Source organism: Microchirus variegatus (genome assembly GCF_963457635.1).
Source record: "Microchirus variegatus genome assembly, chromosome: 9".
NCBI lineage: Eukaryota > Metazoa > Chordata > Actinopteri > Pleuronectiformes > Soleidae > Microchirus > Microchirus variegatus.
In genome coordinates this window covers 4,423,201-4,446,070 of record NC_139810.1, presented here as the reverse complement: position 1 = coordinate 4,446,070, position 22,870 = coordinate 4,423,201, and the positions used below count along the sequence as shown (strand labels likewise).

At 39.7% G+C, this 22,870-nt stretch overlaps 3 protein-coding genes across 3 annotated transcripts in view; all 3 read left to right on the top strand.

The window, feature by feature from the left end:
- slc12a5b (solute carrier family 12 member 5b) overlaps window positions 1-1,543 on the top strand; it is a gene marked incomplete at both ends in the record, with an annotated part of 42,789 nt that extends 41,246 nt beyond the window's left edge. Inside the window, one exon of the mRNA XM_083895584.1 lies at window positions 1,452-1,543. Coding sequence (XP_083751710.1) covers window positions 1,452-1,543 — 92 coding nt within the window. The remainder of the gene's footprint in view (window positions 1-1,451) is intronic.
- A 6,192-nt stretch (window positions 1,544-7,735) lies between these two features.
- Window positions 7,736-9,157, top strand: rh50 (Rh50-like protein; the record flags this gene model as incomplete). The annotated part of the gene is made up of 1 exon (XM_083895001.1): window positions 7,736-9,157. One exon carries the CDS (start codon window positions 7,736-7,738, stop codon window positions 9,155-9,157), a length of 1,422 nt encoding a protein of 473 aa, XP_083751127.1.
- A 4,491-nt stretch (window positions 9,158-13,648) lies between these two features.
- On the top strand, window positions 13,649-21,690 carry rbm39b (RNA binding motif protein 39b). The gene is made up of 14 exons (XM_083895359.1): window positions 13,649-14,703; window positions 14,842-14,891; window positions 15,014-15,205; window positions 16,425-16,481; window positions 16,965-17,082; window positions 17,185-17,337; window positions 17,428-17,565; window positions 17,651-17,716; window positions 18,273-18,477; window positions 19,293-19,379; window positions 19,486-19,582; window positions 20,159-20,264; window positions 20,980-21,058; window positions 21,157-21,690. Exons 1-14 carry the CDS (start codon window positions 14,698-14,700, stop codon window positions 21,255-21,257), a joined length of 1,455 nt encoding a protein of 484 aa, XP_083751485.1. The 5' UTR covers window positions 13,649-14,697; the 3' UTR covers window positions 21,258-21,690.
- Window positions 21,691-22,870: the final 1,180 nt, after the last annotated feature.

The following is a 22,870-nucleotide window of genomic DNA, read 5'->3' as shown; positions in this document are numbered from 1 at the left end:
GAAAAGAAAATGTGAAAATGTCTCTTCTCTACATTTACCTACCGAAGCATTTACTTTCAGAAAATGTAATGTTCTGTAGAAACACAGGAGCCATAGTTAGCGCAACCCCTCCTGTCGATATATAAACTCTCAGCGCCTTTAACTCTGATCTCCCGTTCACTCGTGATTTACTGCATTTGCTCCTACACTCCTGCTTTTGCTAGCTGCTATGTCTTTGTTTTACAAGCTAGCTGCGATGTCTTTGTTTTACAAGCTAGCTGCGATGTCTTTCTTTTACAAGCTAGCTGCGATCTCTTTGTCCCGCAAAAACGTGTCTCACCTGGACGTAAAAATACACAGAAAAGCTCTGTATCTAGCTTTATCTGTATCTGACACTGTATCTAAAATTCCTAAATATTAGGATAAACTGCTGCTAAGCTAGCTCTGTTTATGTTCAACATTTCGCTAACTACCAACAAAACGGTGAAAATGTCTCTTCTCTACATGTTACCAGAGCATTTACTTTTGGAGCATTTAATGTTCCGTAGAAACACTGACGAACCGCAACCGTTTGTGGACTAATGCATAAAAGTATGACTTTAAAGGTCCGATGTGTAATGTTTAAGATGGTTTATTGGCTTCAATTGATTACTTCCCATAACTATGTTTGTTTAAAGGTGCATTATGTAATAAATCTAAAGCAACTGGCCATAAAATCCTCCTAATATGTCACAGAGACTCAGGAATAATGTTCATATAACAAACTGAACTCACCAATAACAACAGTACAGACAAAATATTTGCATTAAAAAAATCTTTTGCAGACTGCAAATCATATTTATGTTTTGAAATCATGTTTTGGCTTCATGTGGTTCCACCTACCGCCGTCTACCAATCATTGCAGTCAGTAGAGTCTCAGCTGCCGAGCAACCATGGGTTGCCAGTTACGTCAGAAAACGAAACATAAAAGACCTTGGTATTTTGAATTTGAGTGTAGTAACTGTTTTTGGCCACATTCTTACATATGGCACCTTTAAGTGTATAATCAGTTTAAAATAAATAAAAAAACTCTTTGGTTTTTTGTAGCCTTAGAATAAGCCTTTATTATGCACTTTAGGCTAGGGCTTTTTCTACAGCGGCCGTCATCTTGAGCTGCCATGTAGCAGTAGCGTAAACAGATGTCTACAATGTCATTGTAGACACACACGCAGTAGCATAGATTGTTGATATAAAAAAAAATTAACTGATATCATAGTGGCAGTACTAATGCTGCTAATGATAATAATAATAAAAGCCTCGAAACTGGATCTGGATCCTGCAGCCTGCAAGATGTGAAAACAAAACCAAGTTTAAAACCTTTAAAACCAAGTTCAAGATCATGAGCTGTTTCAGGTCACACCAAAAACACTTTTCTTTATATTGTTTTCTACATTGAAAACGTGCCGTAGATTCCTTCACTGATCGTCCCTCAGACATGGAGTTCCTTGAGGTTCTCACTGAAGGTCTCAATCGGGTCCTCTTAGTGCGTGGAGGTGGACGAGAGGTCATCACCATCTACTCCTAAAGGGCTTTTAAATCATTATCATCATCATTGTTATTATTATTATTGTAACAGATGCCGACATGGACTCCCCCCCACTCTCCGATTTGTTCCAGGAAAATCCTTTGTTGTGCTCAGTGTTTACAGCTATTTTCACACAAGAACGACGCAACAGTCACGTTCCGCTGTTCTCGGCTTGTCAGTTGGAAAAAGCAGATGTGATTATGTTTAGGTTTGACACAGAGAAAGAAAGAAAAAAGGCTTAGAATTCTTGTTTTATTGACACGTACAGTGGTCCCAAAGGTACAAAGAAGCGCTGCAGTCGGTGCAATAAAACCCCTCTGTGTGCGTTCCTTTAAACGCAGAGAACAAAGGATAATGAAGCTGTTAAAACAGACGATCATGCAAAAACGGCCAATAAAAGGGATTTACAGTTTTAGAGACGTCACGTCATCACATGACATCAGTGTTCTCTCCTGCTTTGAAAAGTTTCTTTTTTAGAATGTTTGTATTATTTATTAATAGTATTATTTATGTATTTAACGTCTTAGTTTGCTGCACACGTGGAAGAACATTTGTTTCCTCTGATCTGGGGTAAATTCACTCGATTCTGAGCTTGAAAAAAAAAGTATTTTTAGAACATATAAGATCATTTTACATACACAGGCTCATACGAAATATAATTGTGAAGTAACTGTAGCATTAAAGGCCTAGTGCACATGTGTCAAACTCAAGGCCCGGGGGCCAGATGTGGCCCGCCAGGTCATTTTATGTGGCCCACGAGTGATTAATTGGTCTTAAAAATCTGTGTTAAAATAGGTCTATGCTGCTTTAAGGCGTGTTGACCATAAACTACATTTCCCACAATGCATGGCGATTGCCGCCACTAGATCGGAGTGTATCGTTGTATATGCATCATGCGACGAGTGAAATTGAATAAGTAATAAATACAGAAAGTTATTTAGCAATATGTTACAGAGTAGTTACCTTTATTTGACATTATCTTTAGTTACATTTAGTTACATTTATTCTCTATGACAGTTACATCTGGGCCCTTTGAAGGTAACCGTTATGCTGATGTGGCCCTCAGTGAAAATGAGTTCGACACCCCTGATCGTGTGTGTCGGATTCAGTTGAAACTGTCAACAGAAATAAAACATTTTCATTATTGGTTTAAAAACCACCCCAAAAAAAAAAAAAAGGTGTTTTCCGACATCTACACCTGGAGTGAGTTTGTTCCCATGTTTGTATGGTAGCCCAGGATGGACACATCAAACACGGGTTAAAGGGAAATCTCTGTGTGTTTATGGTCCCTGGAGGACAACAATATAAACTATAAACATGTGTGCAGTGTGCCACTCAGCCACCAGAGGCCACTGAAGCTGCAGTTTCACCAAGTGGTAGAAATACATCTGATGCCGTTTCGAAACATAAACACACATCATTAGGGAAGTTTCATTTTTAGATTCATTGCATTTGTTGTCGTGGCTTTATTCCAATGTTTATCCCGTCTGGGGAAATGTGGGGGTTGATGCACTTCCGTTCACTTAGAAATGTCCTTATTTTTGATGGAAAAGCACTTTTTTCAATGAATATAATAGTAAATTTTATAATATATATAATATATTAGGGATGTGAATCTTTGGGTGGCTCACGATTCGATTCAGAATGTGTTAAGGCAAATTATGGCATCAAAACAACACAGTTTGTATAAGATAATGTGATAATGTGATCACACAAAGGCAAACTTAAGACAAATGTTAACATTTATTCATTCAAAACAAATAAAAACTTACTGTACAAAAAAATAACTTTAGCATAAATAAAAGCTAGTTAGACGAGCTGCCTTTTTCTCCCAGAAGTTACAAAAATAAACTGCACACAAATAACACAAACTGGTGTTTTGTGTGGTTTTTCAAAATAGAAACTTTTTATTTAACTTTTTAAACTATTTATTTTTTATTTTTTTAATCGATTTTTGAAGTTTATGAATTCAGAATGGTGGATGATTAGAATCGCGATTCCTATGTGAATCGATTTTTTTCCCCCACCCCTATAATATATATATATATATATTAAATGAATCAGAAATACACTATACATTGTTAATGTGGTAGACGACTATTCTACACCATTAGAAATAAGGGTTCCAAAAGGGTTCTTCTACAAGGGCTGAGGTTCTACCTGGAACCATTTGCTTCTGAAAAACCCATTCCTAAATAAAGGGTTTTTCAAGGGTTCTTGGTAACACTTATGGTTCCAGTAAGAACCATTTTGATCCAGAGAACCTTTTAAAACCCCTTTCCTGAATAAAGGGTTTTAAAAGGGTTCTTGGTGGAACCCTCCAAAAGGGTTCCAGGTGGAACCTTTATAAAAAGGTTCTAACTGGAGCCAAAAAGGGTTCTCCTATGAGGACAAGCTGAAGAACCTTATATGGTTTTACTTAGGGCTTTTATTTCTAAGAGTGCAAATGCAAACGTCTGTTGTTTAATGGAATGTGTACATAGGTCAAAGATTATTATTATTTAATATAAAAATCAAACTTTTGAACAGTAGTTTGTGTAAAGTACAGTTTGTTAGCGACAGTCAAATCACTGACGTCCTTGTTATAATGAGGGAGATTTATCCGTTCGTGTATTTATCAGCATTGCAATAAATAAATACTAGAAATACTGCAGTACGTGCAGTATTTCTGTAGTAATTGTGTTACCTCCGGTGTTTTGCGGTTGTGTTTCCCTGTTGAGAAAATATCTCATGAAATCTGCATTTCATTCACTTTTCATTTTTGTCACATTTATATATTTATTTATTTGTATTTTTTCCATTGATTTTTAAATCCTATTTTTACTCTTGACTGAATAGAATATGACCAACTTGTAACCATACCATATATATATATATATATATATATAAATATTACTGGGTAGAAAGCACGTCATTAAAAGGGAATTATATAAAAATCATTTTACTTTACGACTCAATGAAATTATCTGAAACGAGAGAATATTTATTTATGTTGTTCTGAAATATGTTATTTTTATTTAGTTTAGTTTTAAATGATAGAGTTCAGATTAAAATATTTATTTTTGATCATTTGGGAGAATTCTATATTTTATGCATGGTAAGTCCACCGGATTAATGAAGCTCAGTTCAGTTGATACGATCTGTACGGGAGACAGTTATCTTAGCATCAACACTGGAAACAGTGAAGCGAGGTATATTTAAAGGTTAAATAAATGATATAAACACATAAGGGTTAATATCAGACAACTCCTCTAACTCGAGGCAAGAAACAAAATCAGCCTTCGTCCCAAATGTTAAACTATTACAATAAAAATGATTGTCATCTGCTGCTGCAGTAATGGTATCTTTACGTTTAAGACGGCAGAAAATACAGATATAAAGAAGGAATCTCATATTGGATTATTTTAGATATGGTGTACCTTTCTCTAATTTGTTCTGTGTTTGTTTTATTGTGATATACAGTATATATCATGTGTATTTACAGTCGTTTTAGTCGTTTTTGAGCATTCATTCAAACACTGTCGCTGTTGGATCACTGTAGATTATCTTGCACCAGAACATGCACACGTTATCATATTCATATGGAAACAAAGAGCGTCAAAGTGGAAGTTTGAATTCATCTCATGTGTAACTGACTGTATGATTTCATTTCCCCCTGACACTTAATGGCTGTTAAGTTCTTTTTCTCTCTTTTTGTAATTCATTTCTCACCCAAAAAAAACACGTCAGCATTGACAGGTTTTAACGTTTCATTATCCGGTGTATTTATCTGTTTATGTACATGTTTGTTTTTAAAAGTCATGACGTGCACAGAACCTCACCTCATCATACACCTTTGACTGTAACTCCTGACAACTTCTCTAAATCTGAACAGTTCTGTTTCATTGATAGAAACAGTGGTGTCTGTGACTCTGTGTGCTGCAGGTAAATAAAGTTAGTCATCTGCAAACGTGTAGATTTAAGAGTGCGTGCGTGCGTGCGTGCGGGCTCTTGTCTTTCTATGCTTGTGTGGACCACCCCCTGGCAAAACACCTTTTTAATGGGGACATTTTTCCTTGCAGGGACATTATGCCCCGTCCCAAACATGGTCCCCACAATGTGGTAAAAACATGTTGATGTGTGTGTGTGTGTGTGTGCTCCTGTCTTTCTATGCTTGTGTGGACCACTCCCTGACAAAACACCTTTTTAGTGGGGACATTTTTCCTTCCAGGGACATTATGCCCCGTCCCAAACATGGTCCCCACAATGTGGTAAAAACATGTTGATGTGTGTGTGTGTGCTCCTGTCTTTCTATGCTTGTGTGGACCACCCCCTGACAAAACACCTTTTTAGTGGGGACATTTTTCCTTGCAGGGACATTATGTCCCGCACCAAACATGGTCCCCACAATGTGGTAAAAACATGTTGATGTGTGTGTGTGTGCTCCTGTCTTTCTATGCTTGTGTGGACCACCCCCTGACAAAACACCTTTTTAGTGGGGACACTTTTCCTTGTGGGGACATTATGCCCCGTCCCGAACATGGTCCCCACAATATGGTAAAGACATGTAGATGTGTGTGTGTGTGTGGGCTCTTGTCTTTCTATGCTTTTGTGGACCACACCCTGACAAAACACCTTTTTAGTGGGGACATTTTTCCTTGTGGGGACATTACGCCCCGTCCCGAACATGGTCCCCACAATGTGGTAAAAACATGTTGATGTGTGTGTGTGCTCTTGTCTTTCTATGCTTTTGTGGACCACACCCTGACAAAACACCTTTTTAGTGGGGACATTTTTCCTTGTGGGGACATTACGCCCCGTCCCAAACGTGGTCCCCACAATGTGGTAAAAACATGTTGATGTGTGTGTGTGTGCGCTCTTGTCTTTCTATGCTTTTGTGGACCACCCCCTGACAAAACACCTTTTTTGTGGGGACATTTTTCCTTGTGGGGACATTATGCCAAGTCCCGAACGTGGTCCCCACAATGTGGTAAAGACATGTAGATGTGTGTGTGCTCTTGTCTTTCTATGCTTTTGTGGACCACCCCCTGACAAAACACCTTTTTAGTGGGGAAATTTTTCCTTGTGGGGACATTACGCCCCGTCCCGAACGTGGTCCCCACAATGTGGTAAAGACATGTAGATGCGTGTGCTCTTGTCTTTCTACGCTTGTTAGGACCACCCCCTGGCAAAACACCTTTTTAGTGGGGACATTAGGCTTAAATACATGGTGTCGTCCTTGTGTCGATGCCACAACTTGTATTGATGTAGTTTGTCTTTTACATAGTACAAAGTGTGTTCTACCACGTCTTATGCAGTTGTGCACAAAGAATGGTTTTGAGAGAACTGTTAAGTATGTCGACGGAAACTGCAATAATTTAATAATACATTTTAATATAACTGCCTGTGTGTGTGTGGTCTTTTTCTTTTATACACTGTCGTTCAAAAGTTTGGGCTCACTTCGAAATGTCCTTAGTTTTGAAGGAAAACCACTTCTTTTTTTTCAATGAATATAACATTAAATGAATCATAAATACACTCTATACATTGTTAATGTGGTAAACGACTATTCTAGCTGCAAACGTCTGGTTTTTAATGGAATATGTACATAGGTGTATAGAGGCCCATTTCCAGTGTTCTAATGGTACATTGTGTTTGCTAATGGTGTTAGAAGACTATTGGATGATTAGAAAACCCTGGAAAACCCTTGTGCAATGATGTCAGCACAGCTGAAAACAGTTTTGCTGGTTCTAAAAGTCATTATTTCTAATCTTGTCAATGTCTTGACTATATTTTCTATTCATTTTGCAACTCTTTTGATGAATAATGGAAAACAACAAAAATTGTATAAGTGAGCCCAAACTTTTGAAAGGTCGTGTAGGTTCATTGGTAACATGCACTGAGCGTGAACTCGTCAGCTGAACCCAGATTGATTTTAAAGGTCTGTTTGCTGCTGAACAAACTTTCTTCCTGGAAAGTGTTGACTCTGGTTTACATGGAAACATGTATGTATTAGCATGTATTATTTCCTGTTAAATAATTCCACTTCATGACACATGACACAAGAGTATTGTGCATCCAAAGTGTTTGAATTCAATAATCCAGAAAAGCTGCTGATGCATCAGTCCCACGTAGAGCACATGTCTTGCTATTCAAAGTCCACACAGAGATAGATAATCTGTGCTGCAAAACAAATCACCGTCACTTGTCAGAATGGAGCCCCGGTCGGCCGGCCTCCGCGTGAGTTTACCTGCGTTTGTGTTGATCTTCGAGGCCGTTATCGTGGCCTTGTACGCCGCCTTCGTCACCTACGACGAGCACGCCGACGCCCGGCTACAGAACAACCGCACCAACCCCATGGACAACGCCGTGTACAGGGACTACCCCGTCTTCACCGACATACAGGTCATGATATTCCTGGGCTTCGGCTGCCTGTTGGCGTTCTTCCGACTGTACGGCTTCAGCGGGATGGTTTTTAACTTCCTCACGGCAACGTTTGCCATCCAGTGGGCCATCCTGGTGCAGGGCTACTTCCAGTTCAGCCACGACGGTAAGATACGCCTCGGGGTGAACAACCTCATAAATGCAGAGTTCGCCTGTGCTGTGGTGTTGATCTCCTGCGGGGCGGTGCTGGGGAAGACCAGTCCTCTGCAGCTGCTGGTCATGGCTCTGCTGGAGGTGCCGGTGTTTGCGGCCACGGAATGGGCCGTCCTGAAGTATCTGAAGATCAACGACGCTGGGGGGTCCATTCTCATCCACCTCTTCGCCTGTTACTTCGGACTGGGCGTCACGTTTGTGCTGTACAGGCCTCGGTTAAACGACGGCCACGCGAAGGAGACCAGCAGCTATCAGTCGGACATGCTGTCCGTGATGGGGACCCTGTTCCTCTGGGTGTTCTGGCCCTCCTTTAACTCGGCGCTGACCCTGAAAGGAGACGACCAGCACAGAGCCATCCTCCACACCTTCATGGGCCTCAGCGCCTCCACGCTCACCGCCTTCGCGCTGTCCGCGATGCTGAACAAAAGCGGAAAGCTCACCATGGCTGACATCCAGAACGTGACTCTGGCCGGAGGCGTGACGGTCGGCGCGTCTGTGGATATGATGATTTCGCCCGCCGCCGCGTACGCGCTCGGTATCCTGGGCTGCACCGCGTGCATGCTGGGCTACAAGTACTTGAGCCCGTTCTTGGCACGGCGCTGCAGGATCCAGGATCAATGTGGAATACACAACTTGCACGGCCTCACGGGGCTGATATCCTGTGCGGCGGGGATATGCGCCATCCTGGTGGCCAGCGAGGAGGTTTACGGTCCCAGTTTGTATGAGATCTTTACACATCGAGCTCCGGTGCAGGGAGATCCCAAACTGCAAGAGCTGCAGGTGTTGATTCCCGGTCTGCGGCCCGGTCTGGGGAGGACCGCCCGGGAACAGGCTCTGTTCCAGGTCGCAGCCGTGTTCTCCACCATCGGCGTGTCGGCGCTGGGGGGCGTACTCACTGGCTTCGTCTTGAAACTGCCGTTCCTCGCGCCGCCGTCTGACGACTCCTGTTTCGACGACAAGCTGTTTTTCGACGTTCCTCCCGACTACGACTCGCCACTCAAGCTGCAGCTGCTCAGTGTTGTCAATGAATCCGAGTGAAAAAGGGGACGTCTTTGCAAGTAATTTAACTCACGATCGGCCAGCGGTGGATTACATTTTAGTGACCGATGCGCTACCGTTCAAAAGTTTGGGGTCGCCTATACAATTAGAAGATTAGAAATAATGATTTTTATTCCAAATAATCCTTTTACCCTTCAAGCAAAACAGTTTTCAGCTGTGCTAACATCATTGCACAAGAGTTTTCAAGGGTTTTCTAATCATCCAATAGTCTTCTAACACCATTAGCAAACACAATGTACCATTAGAACACTGGAAATGGGCCTCTATACACCTATGTACATATTCCATTAAAAACCAGATGTTTGCAGCTAGAATAGTCGTTTACCACATGGTACAGAACGTTCTCTAAAGGTTCCCCTAATGTTGCCTCTTCACGACCTTTACATAACGTTCTCTAAAGGTTCCCAGAATGTTCTCTTCCTAACATTACCTTGTCACAACCTTTACAGAACGTGCTCTAAAGGTTCCCCTAATGTTGCCTCTTCACAACCTTTACAGAATGTTTGCTAAATGTTTCCAGAACGTTCTCTTCCTAACATTACCTTGTCACAACCTTTACAGAGCGTTCTCTAAAAGTTAAGAGAAAGTTCTCTTCCTAACATTACCTTTTCACAACCTTTACAGAACGTTCTCTAAAGGTTCCCCTAATTTTACCTCTTCACAACCTTTACAGAACGTTCTCTAAAAGTTAATAGAAAGTTCTCTTCCTAACATTACCTTTTCACAACCTTTACAGAACATTCTCTAAAGGTTCCCCTAATGTTGCCTTTTCACAACCTTTACAGAACGTTCGCTAAAGGTTGCCAGAACGTTGAATTCCTAACATTACCTCGTCACAACCTTTACAGAACGTTCTCTAAATGTTCCCCTAATGTTAGCTCTGCACAACATTTACAGAATGTTCTCTAAAGGTTCCCAGAAAGTTCCTCTGATGTTATTTTGTCACAACCTTAACAGAACGTTCTTTAAAGGTTCCCAGAACGTTCGCTTCCTAACGTTACTTTGTCACAACCTTTAGAGAACAGTGGCAGCGTTTTATATTAAAGTATTTTTGTAATGTTTAACGGCGTAATTGAATTATTTTGTTGACGATGATCTTATCGTCAATTATCCACTCGCTCCTTAATGAGAAATAGATTTGAATATCAGTGTATTTCTGATTCATTTATTGTTATATTCATTGAAAAAAAAGTGCTTTTCTTTCAAAAATAAGGACATTTCTAAGTGAGGCCAAACTTTTGAACGCTAGTGTAATTAAAGCAGAAGGCAGGATTACATATCAGTCAGGTAATCTGAAGGTCAGCCCTGTGAAGGTCACGACAGGCGACTTTGACCAATCACAGGGCAGAGTCAAACATTGAGGACCTGCTGTTGTAGTTTACAGTGGTGTTTGTGTGAAATGTCAGCACTTTTGCGATTGTATGTATGGTTTTTTTCTCGGTAAAAATAAAAAAAATATTTCCTGGTCATAAACGTTCCTGGTTATGTTGGTGGAAAACGGGGCTAATGAAAGTATAAAAAATGACTTGCAATGATACACAAACATCTCAAATACATTTCTACCAGTGGTTACTACATAAAGTGAAGAAAAAGATTGTTTAAAATGAGCCGAAAATATGTCAATGCTGACTGCAGCTTTCAATGTTTACATAAAGTAATTTGTTTATGTGAATATGACACACACAAAAAAGAGAAGAGACATGAATAAACTAAAATAACTGCTTGTCCACTGTTTGTCAGTGTACTGTGGAGACCTGCCACTAGATGGCGACAAAAACCCCTGAAACAATTTAATAAAATAAATGTGAGCGTGTGTGTAGATAGCTAGATAGATAGATAGATAGATAGATAGATAGATAGATAGATAGATAGATAGATAGATAGATAGATAGATAGATAGATAGATCTAAATGTTAGTGTAACCTAAAATAAAAAATAAAAAGATACAATTATTTCAAGTATGAATTTAATTCAGTTTCAATGTGTGATAAGTAGCTACAACAACAATTAATTTAGAATAATCCTGAAATTATTAAATATTTAAAGGAGAAAATCAATGAGTAATAAAATAAATGCAGGAATAAAGGGTGATTTTAGTGTTATATTTCACTTCTGTCTAGCTCAAAGTGATCAAAGACTATTGTTATTATTATTTTTTGTTGTAAGGTGACCTTGAGTGCCATGAAAGGCGCCTCCAGATAAAATGCATTATTATTATTATTATTATCATTATTATTATTATTATAATAGTAATAAAGACTGTTTACGAGTGTACAGTTTGAATCTGGAAATAATTACACATCAAAGTAATCATTTCGTTTAAGAGAAGAGAAAATAAACGAGTAAAGAAATACAACTAAACAAAATACATGGAAAGTAGTGGGTGATTAAATCCAGAAGGAGGCGATAGTGCTGTAACTGCCACCAAACACCAGGACTGGCCGCTTGGGGGCAGTGACGCGACACAAAACAGCATAGCTGCCGTAAAAAGATCGCAGAAGAAGAAGTCGACCGTGCCAGAAGCAAAGGAGGAAGGAAGGGGAACATTTTGATACCAGGCCGCGACCTGCCGCTGCCGAGAGAAACGTTACATAACTTCGACTTTTTATTTATTTAATCCTAGGATTCTTCGATCTTCTGCGACGAAGACGCCGAGAAGAGTGTCTGCGGCGCGTCCTCTGTGGTGTTTTGACTTGGGAACGGGATTTCATCCATTTCACACGGTAACTACGATGTTTGCTAATGTTGCTAGCTCGTTGCCGCCATATTGGCACTTAGCTGTAAAATGAGCACCCGTTTGCCAAGTCAACGCCGTTTATGTTTGTGTATACGCGCTGTTGGTTAATGTTGGTTACATGAACTGTGCCCCGGTTTATGGGTGTATTAGATGCTGTAGCGTGAAGTGAGTGAACTGCGGTTGTTGCTGAGTACGATGAGTCAATGCTGTGTAAGCTAATGGTGGAATGACCGTATTTAGCTATTAGCTGAGCGTCGAGTTCAACGCATGTTTACCCCCATTTATACGCCGTCCGACAACAACGCGGTGGACTTTAAATCCGCTTTAAATGTAACATTGGGTTATCGTATTAATATTTTTATACACTTATGAGTGAATTATGTTGCATTCAGGTGGATTTTAACCACTCCGTTTTCGCCAAGGAAGTTATTTACATGTGTTCCATGTGGTTTGGACGACTGCACTGTACTCTATATTAGGAACACCCACCTTATGTGGGTTAGTAGTTAATTATTAAGCGTTAAATACATAACGCGTGTTATTTAAACGTTTGGTGAAAGTACATTTGTTTTGATCTATCCGCGTCACATATATCCGCAACAAATGTGAATGTCGAGTAGGATTTCAATACCTGGAAAGTCAAATTTTTATATATATATAAAGTGATATGTACAATGAATCGTTAATCCATGCATTATTAAACATAACTGGAGATGCAACTTTATACAAATGACACGAACAATGAGCTGGTGATGTATTCTGATTACTTTGATGCTCTGTAACTTGGGAAAGAGCCAGTGTTGGCGTCTTGAATGAATTATATGACACTGGCTCTTACTAACCTTCTGAATTTTTTGTTGTTCACGACAATAAATGGATGCACATATTTGGCTTTACTTTAACAAGTATTCCGTTGCAACTTTAATCTGTAGTTTAATTTGACCAGGTATGTATTAATGCTGTTATTGCTTTTAGTGGTGGGTAACGTCTGAATGGCTTTGCAGTCAACAATCTCGTTTTATCCATTTAAATACATTTTTATTTCGTCTTGTCAAGCCTTCACTTCAGTATGATTTCATATGGATTAGGATGTATCAGTATTGTAACTTAATGGATTAAAGTTTCCCTGCGAGTTCATGTTGTTAAAGTGCAGCAAGTGCAAATTGTGTGAAATCAAACTCGGACTGTAACTAACAACTTTTGGAAAAGAGGTGTTAGTAACATGTGAATGAAAGCATGTGACCACCAGCTCCATTTAAGCTCATTATCCATTTTCTTGCTTCAGTGAGATTACATGCCGTTCTTGTATGGTAATCACCGTTGCCTCCTCTTCACAGGGTCATCATGGCTGATGATTTTGACGTCGAGGCCATGCTGGAGGCTCCATACAGAAAGGTGGGTTCAGCATTGCAGAGATGAGGCCTGTTTCACTGTTATGCTTTACTCTTGAGTCCTTTATTTTAAAATATTTGCTACTGTGTCAAAGTTTACTTGAATGTTGTGTGGTGTGTGATTGAGTTTTTAAAAGGCAATACAGAATTATAAATAAATCCACATCTATCTCTCTTTATAGACTTCCCTAATGATATCTCACCTCTACTCCCATGAATTCATCTTTGATTCCACTGTGAACTGTGAAAAAAAGGAAGGTAGTTATTGTGCATATACTGATGTACTGTGGTTCACCTTAGGACTAAAAAGAGATTCAACCTAGAACATCCAAGTCCCTATTCGGTTGCAAAAAGGTGAATGCCAGTGGTTGATAAGCCCATCCTTACCTGTCCAGCAAAGGAGGCGGTATTCAAATTTACAATGTGCATGATTTTTCCTTTTTTTGCGCTCTGTTCATATTTACAGGTTTAAAAGTTTATTCAAAAAAATGATTATTTTTGTCTGTGACCTTCAAAGAATTCAACTCAAACGTTTACTTTATTGCGTTTGTGTCAGACTGATGCTGTTTTAATTTTCAAAAGCAGCCGTTTGACAATATTATGCTTGAATATGTAGATTAATGCTGATTTCTCTTTAATCGTCTATACAAGGCATGTTGTAATTTGGTGGCTAAAACAGGTAAATAATGTTCCCTTGCTTGTAAATATGAATACTGCCTCTTTGCCATAGTCAAGTGTAATGTAAATCAGCATCTTGATTATTATTATTATTATTATTATTATTTTGCATGCTACACAACACCACAGTTATTGATATATTACTTTAAAATAGTTGATCTTAACATCATTGTATTATTCAGTCAGTTACTTTTCAGTAGTGAATAACTCTTAAGTCACAACGATATTATTTAATGATTCAAACAAATTATAATGGTAGTTTAACAAGTGGCTGAATTTATGGATTTTTATTCTTCTTTTTTAATTTATTTATTCATTCATTTCTTTTCTTGGGCGTCAATATTACTAAGAAGTGTGAATCCCTGTTTGCTTCAGGGCAAGATGTGTGACAGAGGTGGCATCGAGCTCTTACAGTCCAAGAACGAAAATGGGTGAAGATCACTGGACTGACATCAACCTCACAGGATCTCTTTTAGTGGCCGTGGGCCATACGTGGTCACATGATTAGGCAAATAGTGGGCATTGGTACAGTCTACGAGAAGGGGCATGGTGGAGATGACCTGACAATTGTCAAAGCTTCCTGAACTCAGCTAAATGTTGGACATCTTCCCTTATCATTGCTTTGTTGCATAAAGTGCTAAGCAGCCTTGTTTTAGAAAAAAACAGGACTGGGATGGGAAGATAATGGGGTGGTGGAAGGACACTGTCCAGAAATGACAGTAAGAAGTTTGAAGTATTATTATTATTAATTAAATATATTCTGCATTTTCTCTTGTCTCACCCCCACCCCCTTTACCTTGACGACTTGAAATGTTTCATCTACGTCCTCATGATGTTCTTCTATCAACCTTGCTTAGGATGAGAACAAGTCCTCTCATGCTAATGGACATGAAGACCAGAATAAGAAGTAAGTGCTCATTTTTGTTTTCACACACAAACATTTACAAAAAATGTAAATATGCAGTTGATGTGGAATCGTGTTTACTACTTTACTACTTGCATCGCGGTCGTAACTCGTTTGTTTTGAAGGAAACGGAGGAGTCGAAGCAAGAGCCGGAGCCCTGGCTCAAAGAAGAGAAGAAGCAGAAGCAAAGACAAAAAGAAGGGCAAGAAGAGGAGCCGCAGCCGGGAAAGAAAACGAAGCCGCAGCAGAGAGCGCCATCGCAGCCGCTCCCGCAGCAAGGAGAGATCCGGGCGCTACAGAGCCCGAAAAAGCCCTGTGTATGTCAGCTTTTCTACTTCATATAGTGTCAGTTCAGTGTCGTGCTTATCAGGACAGTCTTTAAAAGTCCTCTTCCTTTCTACCGTCGCACAAACAAACCAGTATTCAGAGTGAGATAAAAGAAGCATTTTCGGCTTCTTGTATAAGTTGTTATAGCCTTTTTTTCTTCTACCCTGTGAAATCGTGAAAGATGTGAACCACACTTTCACACTTCAGTGAACTCATTCAAACAGAAGGCTCGAAGTTCTATTTATTGAATACCTTTTAAAGGGGACATATGCAAAATCAACTTTTTAATCCTAATATTTGGGACTCTGGAGGCCCATTGAGTCAGCAAAGTGTGTGAAAAAAGATGACTCAGTCATGTTTTTGTGGTCCTCTTCAGTCTAAGTGCAGGTGATAAAACACGACATGTTGACTTCCGCACTCATTGCTACGTCACAATGAGACATTCCTGGAATTGTCTCACGGAGGGCAATAGTATCCTGAAGAGCAGAAGTCCACAAAGCGTTCTATTCTTGGCTCCACAGTGCAGCACAGAGTTCTACACAAACTTCCAGCCTCAGAGGATTTATCTGTCCAGCAGATATATGTTATATATGACGGCAATCTGCCTGCTACAGCCTGCAAATGATCGCTTTTCCAAATGCTAACTGCTGTTAGCTAACAGTAGTCTCTGTGGCTGTCATTTCCTGTCCCTTAAGTTCAAGCTTAAGTTTACTTTTTTTAAGGTGGACCTTAAGAGATACTACTGTACATATTGTACTGTTACAACAAACCTCACGACCCTCCATGATTTACTTTTAGAAACACACCATGGAGCTTTGACATTAACACCACTGAACATCAGCAGGTAGAGTCTAAAAACAGAGCGGCTGAGAACATCTCGTCACCTGAGCTGATAGAAATCCATGATAGGAAAATGAGAGCGCTGTAATGACACAAACAGTGTTTGAAGTCGCTCGCTCGGATGCAAATCATTTTCTGTCAAAAAATGTCCGAATTAGTCCATGTAAAAGAAACTTTCCACACAACACTGTGACATTTCTTTATATTACATGGTGGTTGAATCACTCTTGTACATAAATAAGATAAGTTTAATGCTTGTTGAGCCGCTTTCCCAGTAATCCTGTTCACGTCAAAGAGTTGAATTGGATTTATTGAATTCATTGCTCATTGTTCAGAGAAATAATGATTCTGCTTTATTTTTTATTTCAGCCGGAAACGTTCCAAAAGTCGCAGTCCCTTCAAAGGAAAGGAGAGGAGTCCCATCAGGTGTGTTTTCAAATACATTGACATCAAATCAAATGTGATAAGGAAACAAACATCCATTGTTGTTCTTGTAATATGTTTAGATTATTATATAGCCGCCTGTTTTCGGTCATATTTTATGTTTTATTTCACGTGATTAGTTGTCTTATATTTAAGGATTTTTTGAGTGCCAGAAACTGTGCTGCTTCTGCACAATTTCGTCATTAAAATACATCAATCTATTTTTGCACCAGCAAAGATTCTTGAAACATTGGTGCGCTTAGAACTTTAACAACTGCTTATATTAGCATTGGTTGTGACACAGGTGTCACAACCAATGCTAAATGCCAAATGAGGGCAACGACAGCACACCACGATGGGAAATAAAATCCAACTTCTTCAAATGCAACAAGCGGCATTTAGGGCTGATTTTGAGGCAGAGCATTGCACAAAGTTTTAGAAGCCTTGTTTTATTTATAACAAGTTGTGTGTTTTTTTATTTTAAAGACAACCAATCGACAATCTAACCCCAGAGGAGAGAGATGCCCGCACAGTCTTCTGCATGCAGCTTGCTGCCAGAATCAGAGCTCGGGACCTGGAAGATTTCTTCTCGGCTGTCGGAAAGGTTCGCTTAATGTCTTTATTGTTACAGTTTTTTATTTTATTCCATATCTCGTTGAAATTATGTTTTAAATATCACCGTTTCTCTCTTTCTCTCTCTCTGAAGGTCAGAGACGTGAGAATCATCTCGGACAGAAACTCGAGGAGGTCAAAGGGCATCGCTTACATCGAGTTTGTGGAGGCGTCCTCTGTGCCGCTGGCCATCGGACTGACAGGCCAGAGGCTTTTAGGCGTCCCCATCATCGTCCAGGCCTCTCAGGTCCGTGTCTTCACCTCTATTTAGTCAGAAGAAAAGTATCCCTGTTGGTCGATAAACTGAAGTAACCCACGCTGTGTTTTCTAATTCCAGGCTGAGAAGAACAGAGCTGCAGCTGCTGCTAATAACCTACAGAAGGGCAGCTCGGGTCCCATGAGGCTATACGTGGGCTCACTACATTTCAACATTACTGAGGAAATGCTTCGTGGGATCTTTGAGCCTTTTGGAAAGGTTTGAACAAGTTTCACTAATATGACTTTGATGTTTTGTACTTGTACAAACGCATTAATCTGACATCTGTATCCGTTTGTCACAGATTGAGGGAATCCAGCTGATGATGGACAGTGAGACCGGGCGATCCAAAGGATACGGCTTTATTTCGGTAATCAAAGCCTCATTGTTTTCTTTAAAGGCGACATATTGTGCAAAATCAACTTTTTAATCATTTTAATACTTGTATTTGGGACTCTGGAGGCCCTGTGAGTTGGCAACGTGTGAAAAAAGATGACTCGGTCACGTTTTGTGGTCCTCAGTCTAAGTACAGGAGATAAAACACCATGTTGACTTCTGCACTCATTGCTACGTCACAATGAAATGAATTGTTGTCTCTCTGAGCTCCACTTTGTCCCTAAAAAACACGAGAGTGCAGGCGAGGGCAATAGTATCTGGAAGAGCAGAAGTCTGCTAAGTGTTGTATTCTTGGCTGCACAGTGCAGCACAGAGTTCTACACAAACTTCCGGTCTCAGAGGATTTACATTTTATATATGACGGCAAGTGATGGCTTTTCCAAATGCTAACTGCTGTTAGCACATGTTCATTTGGACACCAGGGAGCTAGGTTAGCTTGGACAAATGGGGTATAATCTCTCCTTTAAACCGTTGTTGTGTTTGAAGGTCGTTTTGATCCTAAACTTGATTTTTTTTCCTTCTCTCTGAAGTTTGCAGATGCAGAATGTGCAAAGAAGGCCTTGGAGCAGCTGAACGGCTTCGAGTTGGCCGGGCGTCCGATGAAGGTGGGTCACGTGACCGAGCGCTCGGACTCGTCAACGGCCAGCTCGTTTCTGGACAACGACGAGTTGGAGCGGACCGGCATCGACCTCGGAACCACAGGCCGTTTACAGCTCATGGCTCGACTCGCAGAAGGTTCGTCGTTAGCTGCGTTTTTAAACGTTACGTCAGTTTGAACCTTTTTTCATGATTCAAATAAGATTTCTGATTGTTTTAGCTTCTTAGTTGTGAATATTTTCTTGCTCCTCATAACAAAGAAATCATTGAAACTGAATCATTTTGGTTTGTGGACAAAACGAGACATTTGACATTCTTTTTACATTGACATTTTATGGACCACAAATGAAGAAAATTTAACATTTAAAGGTGCATTCTGTAATAAATCTAAAGCAACTGGCCATAAAATCCTCCTAATATGTCACAGAGACTTAGGAATAATGTTAATATAACAAACTGAACTCGCCAACAACAACAGTACAGACAAAATATTTGCATAGAAAAATATTTTGCAGAATGTTTTGATATCATGTTTTGGCATGTGGCGCCACCTAACGCCGTCTTCCAATCATTGCAGTCAGTAGAGTCTCCGCTGCCGAGCAACCACGGGTTGCCAGTTATGTCAGAAAACGAAACCTAAAAGACCTCTGTGTTTTGAATTTGAGTGTACTAACCGTTTTTGACCACATTCTTACATTTGGCACCTTTAAGAAGCTGAAACGATTAGAAATCATGTTTTAATCATGAAAAAAAGCTTCAAACCAAGTATTAAAATAGTTGATCATTTAGTAATCGTTGAATAATCAATTAATTGTTTCAGCTCTAGTGATGAGATATGTTTTATTAGACTGAAGTGACCAAATAAATAGGACTTTGTTTGTGAAGCCCAATGAGACAAATACAAATGATATGTGCATTACTTTTATACACCGTTCTCTCTTCTGTGTTCACAGGAACTGGTCTGAAGATCCCTCCTGCTGCTCAGCAGGCTCTGCAGATGACCGGCTCCATACCTTTTGGAAACATCACTGGTCCGCCAGGTGAGCTTTAGAGACGACGGCTGGGGGAGAAACCTGACTATTTGTGGTTTTTAATTTGAAGAAATCAAGTGACGAGCGATTCCTGACGTTATCGTTGTTTTTCCAGCTGTCCAAACTCCGACCCCGAGCCAAGCCTTGAACCTCCCATCACAGCCTCTGGCCACACACTGTCTGCAACTGACCAACCTGTTCAACCCACAGGCGTAAGCATGTTTCTGTCTTTATTTATGCATACATATGTAGATCTGTAATTAACATTGTGTATTCAGTTTGAGGGTTTACTTTTGTAGTATCATGATCATTTAGAACACCAATTCAACGTTTGGGAAATATACTTTTTCAACATTTCCTGACAATTTATTTGACCAAATAATTCAAAGATGAATCGAGAAAATTGTTGTTGTTGTAGCCTTACAAACACAGGTTTTGCTCTCGTAGTTGGATGGATGAATAGATGGATAGAGTGATAGCGAGAGATAGTAAGCTAGCTAGAGAGAGATGGATATAGTAAGCTAATTAGAGAGAGAGATGGATAGATAGTAAGCTAACTAGCTAGATACATAGTAAGCTAACTAGCGGGATAGATGGTAAGCTAACTAGAGAGAGATAGATAGTAAGCTAACTAGCAAGATAGATGGATAGATGGCAAGCTAACAACTAGATAGATAGTAAGCTAACAACTAGATAGATAGTAAGCTAACTAGCGAGAGAGATAGATAAGTTTAGACTCATTGGTTGTCCACTGTAACAGAGTCAATGAAATAAGTTTTGTCTTGCAGGGAGAATGATCCGAGCTGGGCCATCGAGATCCAAGACGACGTGATCGAGGAGTGCAACAAACACGGAGGAATAGTTCACATTTACGTGGATAAGAACTCGGCTCAAGTAAGTTGGAAATTCAAATCATTCATTGCTCCTTACAGTGATCGCAGATCTTACATTAGCTCGTTGGAAGCAGATAAATCTGTATTATTCCTTTATAAACATGAGATTCTTAGTAGCCGAATTAAAGTCTTAAAGGTTAAAGATGCAAATCACTGCTCTGGTGTAGATTCAGATTCACGAGGTCTTTAATGTGACTTGATATGGATTTATGTTGAGATTTTTCAGTTTGTGCCTGGCTATGAAAGATTTCACTATCAACTGTTGCTGTAAATTGCACAGGATTTGGGTCTCGTTATCTGGTGCATTTAAAATATTGACCCCAGAATAGAACAGCTGTTTAATTTAACTTAATGTACAGCTGTAACTAACGATTATTTTCGTAATCGAGAATCGTTTGGTCCATAAAATGTTGATCAGTGTTTGTCAAACGAATCTCTTGCTTTTGTCCACAAACCAAAATTATTCAGTTTGAATGATTTCTTAATGTGGAGCAAAGAAACAAAGGAAATATTCACATTTAAGAAGCTAAAACAATCAGAAATCTTGTTTTAATCATGAAAAAACGCTTCAAACTGATTAATCGATGATCAAAATAATTAGTAATAGTAATTACTTTGTCCAGCAGAGGGTGCTGTGAGCACAGCTTGGCCTCTTTACTCAATCACGACCAAGTCCTTGCTGTATTTGTAATGTCCGCTGTCTCTTGTCCACACAGGGTAATGTTTATGTGAAGTGTCCCTCTATACCTGCAGCCATGGCCACTGTCAACGCACTTCATGGACGCTGGTTTGCAGGTAAGCGACAACGTCGACCGTGTGGTCTTGAACTAAACATTAAAAAACAACAAAAATAACGTGTTCTAACTCCGCCTGTGTCTTGGTTTCCCCGACAGGTAAAATGATAACAGCCGCCTACGTTCCCTTACCCACCTACCACAACCTTTTCCCCGATTCGGTCACAGCGAAGCAGCTTCTAATGCCGGCGCGTCGATAGTGAAGACGTGAAGTTTGAATGGAAGGTGGTGTAAATACATTTGTTTGCATTCATGGAGCTGTCATTGAAGAACAGATGCATTGAAATTAGTTGGCTGTGCGTGATTATAAAACCTCACAAGTTCAACAGTGAAAAAACTAGCAAGGATTTTTTTTCTTTTATTTTTTTTTAGTTGCTCTTCAAAGTTTGTGGGTTTGTGTTGTAAACTATCACAGCAGTAATCTGCAGGTATCTATTGGTCTGTATGTTTTTAAATATTACTGTCTCATCTGCTTGTTTAAATCCACTTTTAGATTTAAAAAATTGCAGAGTCTCATGTGTTGGGTTAAATAGGCCTTAAATGCCAAAAGTATATTGTCAACAATAATCCTTTGTACCTTTTTACAGCCATTATTTCATTTTTTGTATGAAGGCTCCCAATAAACTTTGGCAAATTTGACGTTTCACTCTACATTCGTGTGCTTTTCTTTTGGCCGTTTGTGTCAACTGCAGGTTCAAATAAAAAGGCATTTACAATAATGTCTCCAAGGAAACACTAAAGGGAATCTGGAACAGGAAGAAAGGAGAATATTTACATGTTTGCTGCTTAATTTCTTAATTGAAACTGGAGTTTAAAAAACTAGCTTTTTTTAACTTGTGGGGGACATATTAGCTGCTGATTCACAAGGTTAATTTATGGGACTTTGAAACACCAGAGTCACAAAACAACACATTTGAAAGGATCTCTCGAAAGGCCGCAGTGTTGTAAGGTTAAAATTGTTGAGTTTCTCTGTGGCCTTTGACGTTTTAGTTCACGCCAGTTTCCAGTCATGAAAGACTAAGGCACAATCTTAAATGGGATAGTTAGAAATTTTGGACATAAGACCTACTTTCCAACTCAGCCGGTGTGATGGAGACGTTTTCAAGAAATTTCATTCAGTTCTCCTAGTTGCTGAGTTCGCTGGTGCTATGGCTAGCGCAAGTCAATGGTACCTGCTAGCATGGCATTAGAAACACTCATACCAACTCCACAGTGCACCTGAGGCAAATCAGTTGTAACGGCAGACTATCGATGTACATATCTGTGTTGACAGAATGTTTGAAATAAAACCAACCTTGCAATTTGAAGGATTTATGTCTCAGCAGCAGCAGCGCGTCATACTTCCTGTTAGGCTATAGCAGCAGCTGACTGATTCTGCTGCTGCTGAGAAAGTAGTCCCTCAAAAATGAATGCGATGCGAGGTTAGTTTTGTGTCAAATATTATTCTATCAACACAGATATGTACATCGATAGTCTGCCGTTACAATTGATTTGCCTCTGGTGCACTGTGGAGTCGGTATGAGTTTTTCTAATGCCATGCTAGCTGGTACCATTGACTTGCGCTAGCCATAGCACCAGCGAACTCGGCAACTAGAAGAACTGAATGAAATTTCTTGAAGACGTCTCCATCACATGGGCTGAGTTGGAAAATGGGTCTTATGTCCAAAATTCCGAACTATCCCTTTAAGATATTGTCAACCTCAGCCGAAGGCTCTTGTAATATATTTGTGTTTTTAAATCCTCCGTGATGGCAACGCGTTGACATTTCTGTCCACTGTCATACGACCAGTTTAAAAAAAACAACACCTTTAAA